Source organism: Aptenodytes forsteri, unplaced genomic scaffold (genome assembly GCF_000699145.1).
Source record: "Aptenodytes forsteri isolate BGI_AS27 unplaced genomic scaffold, ASM69914v1 Scaffold99, whole genome shotgun sequence".
In the NCBI taxonomy this organism is placed as follows: Eukaryota; Metazoa; Chordata; class Aves; order Sphenisciformes; family Spheniscidae; genus Aptenodytes; species Aptenodytes forsteri.
This window is the reverse complement of record NW_008795321.1, coordinates 2,922,119-2,929,318: the sequence shown is the minus strand read 5'-3', so window position 1 is coordinate 2,929,318 and position 7,200 is coordinate 2,922,119. Positions and strand designations below refer to the sequence as shown.

The window sequence follows — 7,200 nt, the reverse complement described above, 5'->3', positions numbered from 1 at the left end:
CCAGGGAAGTGGTTGAGTCACCATCCCTGGAGGTATTTAAAAGACGTGTAGATGAGGCACTTAGGGACATGGTTCAGTGGGCATGGTGGTGTTGGGTCGATGGTTGGACTCGATGATCTTAGAGGTCTTCTCCAACCTTAATGATTCTATGATTCTATTCTATGATGGGATGGCAGGAACACTGATTTGTAGTAGTCAGTAGATCAGATTCTTGACATTTACATAGAACCAAATCATAGGTGCAGCTGGGAATAAATGATTTCTCATGTGTGCATGTGCACACAGAAAACTAAGGGAGGACAACAACAAGGTTTACTCTTTCTGTGCCATTGTTTCTATTTGCCTCCTTTCTTCAAAGTGTCAGTGTCTTTGAAGAGATAGAAGTGTCTCTAAAAGTTAAGCTCAGTAACATTATGTTAGTATCTGTAATATAATGCAAGACATTGCACTTAATTTGTGTGGTAATGCTGGGTCTTACTGAACTTAGAAATTAGTTATTTTCTGTTTTCATGTGCCAAAAAATATAATTTTATTAACAACTTTCTACCACAACTCCATGTATTTTATTTCTAGCATTATATTTTGCAAATCATTATAAAATGTATGTACGCAATAAGGCATAACAGGTGATGCCTTGAACTATTGTACCTTGCATTGCTAGTCCAACTCATGCTGGTCTCATTAATTTCCAGTGTGGGATCTCAGCACTGGACACATGTTCTGGGCTTGCTTAATCTAAATTGAATTCACGCAGTGTCTGACTTTGTGTGACTTGCTCTTAGGGTAAACATGATCTAGTTTGCACAGCCTTCTGGAAACTACGATTCTGCAGCCTAGCTACTTAGACTTCAAACTTATTAGTAACTCTGATGAACTTTCTAATGCCATGTTCTAGTAAACACTGAACTTCACAGTGTTTCGATAGGAGGAACTATTAGATTCTGTTGCCTACCTTGTATTTCAAGCCAACACCAAAGTGTTCTCATAGAGAGCCAGAAGGCTTTAGTTACACTGAGGTTAGTCCCTAGATGATCTTTATATGCAACTGTTGAAGAAAAGAAGAGCTAGGTGTGCTTTTACAACCTTTGCAATGGGAAAGAACTGACTATATTATATATGTCAGATTATTTGAGAAAATATTGCTTGTTTGTGCTACAAGTGCTATGGAGAAGTAGAAGATCACTTCCTTATTTCAGGTTATCCCTTGTGTGTGTCTGAAGCTTATAACATTGTATTTTCCTCTTTGCTACAGTTTTATGTTGAGGGATCATGTTACCCTATGCAATGACCTTAAAACCTTTGAGTCACTGCTTTCCAAAACATCATCTCATCCAGCTGCACTTTTGATTTTGAGATGAATTAGTTTGTATTTTGGTTAAGTTAAAAGGCTCTTTGCTAAGTTCCAATTATTATTGCATGTAATAATAATGGTTTTATCTCACTTTTAATTACCCCGTTGATCTCTATTGCTAAAGGTTTGCTTAATCATCTCCAATAATCAGGTGTTCTAGAAGAACCCGCTAGTTGTTGGAACAAAGGGAGGAGTGTGTTTATCTTGGAGTGTGACCCATTGGTGTACCTCAATGATTCCTCTTGATCCATTGATACGGAGTACTCTTACAAGCAGATGTAGGTGTTCTGGTACAATCAGTCCTTATTTAGAGACTATACATGATATACAGATCTAAACAAGGTAAAAGCAAACAAGCATTTCCTTTTCTCTCCCTATTCCACACCGAGTCTGTGACTTAATTTTCTTGTGAAATTTTGAGCATTCTCTAGGGTTTGCATTGCTTCAAAGAACTGCCTCTTCAATTCCACTTCTGCAAGTGAGATTTGTTCTCCTTGCATCTTTTGGACAGTCTTTTTCCTCTGGGCATGTCTATTTTTACTGTCAATGGCCTTGTCCTTTCGTTCCTTTCCTTACTGATACCTGACACTGATACCAAGTTCTTTTCTCTTTTGAGAGAAATTAGAGTGTTTAGTCCTTTGATGATCATTTGCATGAACTGTTTCCCCTGAGCTTCCATCACTGCATTTTCCTGAATTGTCCTCTGCTGCATAGCACTGTTCACATTCTGTAATCACGATCTATGTGATTCTGAGACAGATGCAACAGCAGCTCTGCTAGCAGTTATCTTGCTTATCACAAGATAATATCACAATGGTATCACAAGGTATCACAATAATACCTAGGCTTCATAAAACAGATTAATTGGGACCTGCACAGTACCTAAACACATACATAGGTTATTACAATGCAAAGATCAACTGATTTTAACTCCCCAAAAGAAATGTTAATAGATTCACTGTCTGCTTGAACATTAGTGCCTAAAAGAACTATTTTACTTTGTTTTCAGTAGACTGCAAGGCATTTCTTTTAGATTAACTTCAAGTTTCTTGCAGCTGATCTTAAGGCTTTTGAAATACTCAAAATAAAAAGGAAAATGTTTAGTAGCTTAAGGAGGGTTGAGAGCAAATAATGTAGGATGAGGCTTATGAAACATTTAGGATTTTAAAACTGAAGTTTTGGAGTTTCTGAAAGTCTCTGAAGAAGAAGGGAGAAACTGTTGTGGCCATAGTTAATACAACAAAAATTCTGACTTTGGTTGTTGATAAGGTGCCATTTGTTCTTCAGTTATTTAAGAGTAATGATTTTCTGAAGCTAAAGAAGGAATCATTATCTCTGAGTCCATTGTTTACTAATTAATTAATCTTGTGTAAGTTTTCATAATTAAAAAACCATAACAACAAACAGTAAATTGCCATGACTTTTTCTATATATTGATAAGAAACTAATCCCTGTCTAGATAAAGGGAAAAAAAAGCCTGACTTCAAGTTCCTGGGTAGGTGTATTAATCACAAGCTTACTGCATAAAACGTGGATGCTGCTTCTTCCTCTTGTTGTGTTTTTGGACAAAAGTGTCTGAATTTTTTTGTTGAACTGGTTTAGTTGCATGGTGTTGCATGATTTTGTTTTGTTTGATTATACTAAATGAATTGGAGACTTACGCAAGATTGAGCACCTCTCTCTTTTCTCTGAATCATAATACAATTTTAATAATACAATTATTATATTATTATTATACAATTATTATATTATTAATATATATTAATATATTAATATTAATTATTATATTATTATTATACAATAATAATACAATTTTAAAATTTATTTACTTGGACTAGGTGCATCTCAGCGTACGCAACTCCACATTAATGGAGAACTTTGAATTTCAAAATGGTGTTGCCTGTTGATTACAAGCAAATACAAAACTAAACAGTCACAAAACAGGATAAAATTTCCAAATAGACTTTTCCAAATGAGGAATCTGGCCTTTGAAATAATGAATGCTATTTACTTCACAATTTTGAAATACATTGATTTGAACATCAAATTTAGTACATAGGAACAAATATACATTCAAAAACTATAAATAGATTATAACCTATGAAGAGTAATGATGCAAGATAAGTGATTAAGAACGTTAAACATGATAGAAGGTTTCAGTAGCTGAATAGTTTGTTAGGGTAAACTGGTTAATGAGACATGAATGTTTCATAGTTGAAAGTGATTTAAAAAATGTTACTGTTGCATACCTTTAACTTCTTGACCTTTTTACAAGTCATAGTTCTGTTTTGGTTTTATTTCTTAAATGCAGTGTTTTATCATAAGATGAATTCATGTCCAATTTTGAATTCACCCTGTAATAATAACTGCATTTCTGAAAATACCAGTGAACGCAGAATTTCAAGCTTCAGCCAAGAGCTTCAATGAATTTAAAAACAATAGATGACATAGGATTCTTGAACACTGGACTCTCTTGGCTGACATTTGTATGAATTGTTTGCAATTTTGCAACATGCACAGTATGCAAAATATATAACATCTGACTAAAATTCAAAATTTTATTGTCGGATTAAAAAAAGTTAAAACAGATGGAGCTTTATAAATTGCTTTGCAATATATTAATAATTGGATGAGCTCTTTCTGCCCGTCTCCTCAATTTTTGTCATACTTCCCAGCTCCCCTCCTCTTCAGGTAAGACTGACAAATTTTTCTGTAAGGTTTGGTTGGTACTTGGTTTAACATTGTCACTGAATTAGTTATTTAGTGCTTTGACTTGATTAAATGTTATTCTCTGAGGAGGCAGGGATTGTTTGCCAATCTTATTTAATTTGGTTATAGCTATTGTACATACATTTCTAGAATTACAACATTTCCCTCAGCTAAATGAACAATACAAGTAACTTCTTTTCCTTTTGTTTTCTTTTCTTGAAGCCGATCAACAACATACCCTTACACAGAAACCCAGATGTACAGCCAAAACACTGGGGGAAATTATTTTGATACTCAAGGAAGTTCTGCACAGGTGACAACAGTGGTCTCGTCTCATAGCATGGTGGGCACCGGAGGGATTCAGATGGGTGTCACAGGAGGACAACTCATTAGCAGCTCAGGAGGGACCTATCTGATTGGCAATTCAATGGAAAATTCTGGTCATTCAGTGACTCATACAACGCGGGCCTCCCCAGCGACAGTAAGTATTTCAGACTGATGCAAAATCTTTGAGACTAGTTTCTTAGTCACTCAGATATTCTTGGAGACTGACATGGTTTTTGTGACAGAATGTATAGCAATATTATGTTGTCAGAATAAATACTACATAGTATTATCTGTAAAATAAGTAATAAATAAATATATAAGAAAGACACAGGAGCAAGAATACTGTGAAAACTTAAACATGAAGGCAGACCTTTCCCTTGACAGCTTGCGAATATTTACATGTCATAGGTTAAATTTCTGCATTCAAGTAATATCATTGAATGCTTTGGGAATGCTCACATAATAGTTTGTCTGAGCTGAATATTTGTCAGCTGAACTAAATATTTGTCATTTGGAACTAAAACAGCCTCCTTTAACATTTTGTATTTTTTCTGAAAACATAAGAAAAACACAGTGTTGTTGAGTATAACTATGTTAGATGTAAATGTTCAATAATGTAAGTTACAGATAGGTATCTGTAACTTCCCTGCATTTGTTCAGTTTGTTTGCTCGGTATTCGTGTAGGTTTGGTAGCTTATTTCAAAATATTTCCAATTGTTCAGAATAGTGAGATACTACCTTTTAACACTTTGTTCCTACTTATCTATGATATGTCTCCAAAGTCTGTTCCAGATTAAAAACTCATTGTGGAAGTGTCTTACAATGCTATGGGAAGATGCATTCTGTTACAGCTGTGATATATAATATTGTGGACACTTAAACATAAACACAGAACTTTCCTGTAAGAGCTTACTCAATTAGCCCTTATTTCAATCAGGAAAATGGGTTTATACCTAGTCTAGCTTTGCTGCATAACCCTAATGAATACTTTTACCTAATTGTTCTGGGTATTCTGGTCTGGATGTAGAGATTTGGAAGTAATGGGGAAGAGAATTGTGAAACATAGAGTAGGAGGAGTTGAAAAACATAGTAAAGGAGATAAAGCATCATTAATAATACAGAATCATCAGTACTCAAAGGGGCAACAAAATTAGGGAATTTATTTTTAGGAACCAATGTAATGAGTAAAAATCTAATACTCTTCTATTTGGAATTATGATGAATGTTTACGATAGCATTGGATAACTTAGATGATCTGATAAAATCTCATTATTTTGATTCTTAAGGTGGTTGGTATGGATAAATTCAAAATTGTTGTACAATGTAAAAAAATATTATTTCATCCAAAACCTGTGTAGTATTATTTTCTGAGAATAAAAATTGTAAAGAGTCATAATTCTTTGATAGTATAAATATCAGTAACATAGTGGGAGCTTTCAGCTAGCAACAGAGAATTTTATATTTGAGTTACAAAATAAAAAAGAGTGTGTATTAACATTTGCCTATATTTTACATGACTTTAATAGAAAAACAGAGTTTCTGAAAAAAGCAGCATTCCTCTTTCAGATTCGTTTAATTAAAATCAAGACTTTAACTTGGCTGTTTTCTTTTTTCCTTTAAAGTACTCTCTCATTTTACTTATTTGAAGGATATTTAATGGGAGTTTTTCACCTGACTTTGATTGCTAAGCACAGGCAAAACAAATAGTTTTCTATAAGCATAAGTAAGGAATAGGTCTTCTAGATGGAATGAAATTTGAGAAGTGATGTTTCTTTAAGTACTTCAATGGCAATGATATTCCTACATTTTCTTAGTTGTTTTAAATTGTTCTACAGTTGAATACAAATACTGCCTCCTTTAGAGATCATGCTAGTTTTCTCCTTAATCAAATAAGAACAAATGCATTTTTGTGTTTTGCACTTCATGCTGTAAGTTCTGTTTTATTCACTAATAACAGAATTCAGTCAGTGGAAATGCTTAACTGAATGTGAAATCAAGTGAGGCTTAAATGCATCTGGTAAACACAAATGAAGAGTAGTAGACTTACTTTGAAGTTGGATATCCTAAAATTATTTGAATGATATCAAAACTCCATGCTATATTTTGCAAATTAAAAGCTGTTTTGATTTTTTTGCTAAAATTAGAAGTAAAATTTGCCAAAATGTAACAAAATCTAAGGTTCATACCTTCACCAACAATTTTCTCTTGCTTCATGTGTCAACAAAACAGCCTGTTTTAGTTGCTCCAAGTAACTTCTATACTGCTGTATCAACTTGCCTTTAAGAATAGAAAAAAATACTGCTAATTAAATTACAATTATTGAATTGCATTTTTAACACTAAAATAGTTTCCTCTGGTTTTTAAGGTACTATTTATTTTGTATAGTAAAGTTCTGTAAGTATGAGACATTAGATTATATTAGAAGTACATTTCTTGCTAAGGAAGTGGGACACAACATGATTTTAGATTTTGTAATTTTAGGCTTTTGGCGTGTATGGTTCAGCTGAAATATTCAAGAGTCAATTGAAACACAAAAGGTTCAGCTTAAACTGTAATTTTAAAACACTGTCCTGGTTTCAGCAGGGATAGAGTTAATTTCCTTCCTAGTAGCTGGTACAGTGCTGTGTTTTGGATTTAGGATGAGAACAATGTTGATAACACACTGATGTTTTAGTTGTTGCTAAGTCGTGCTTACACTAGTCAAGGACTTTTCAGCTTCCCATGCTCTACCGACTGAGAAGGCTGGAGGTGCCCAAGAAGGTGGGAGGGGGCACAGCCAGGACAGCTGACCCAAAGTGGCCAAAGGGACATTC

The 7,200-nt window shown here is 34.0% G+C and overlaps 1 protein-coding gene across 1 annotated transcript in view; it reads left to right on the top strand.

Annotated features, from left to right (window-relative positions):
• Positions 1–7,200, top strand: part of RFX3 (regulatory factor X3) — a 66,758-nt gene that overhangs the window by 17,201 nt on the left and 42,357 nt on the right. The window contains exon 3 of the mRNA XM_009279944.2: positions 4,283–4,541. Coding sequence (XP_009278219.1) covers positions 4,283–4,541 — 259 coding nt within the window. The remainder of the gene's footprint in view (positions 1–4,282; positions 4,542–7,200) is intronic.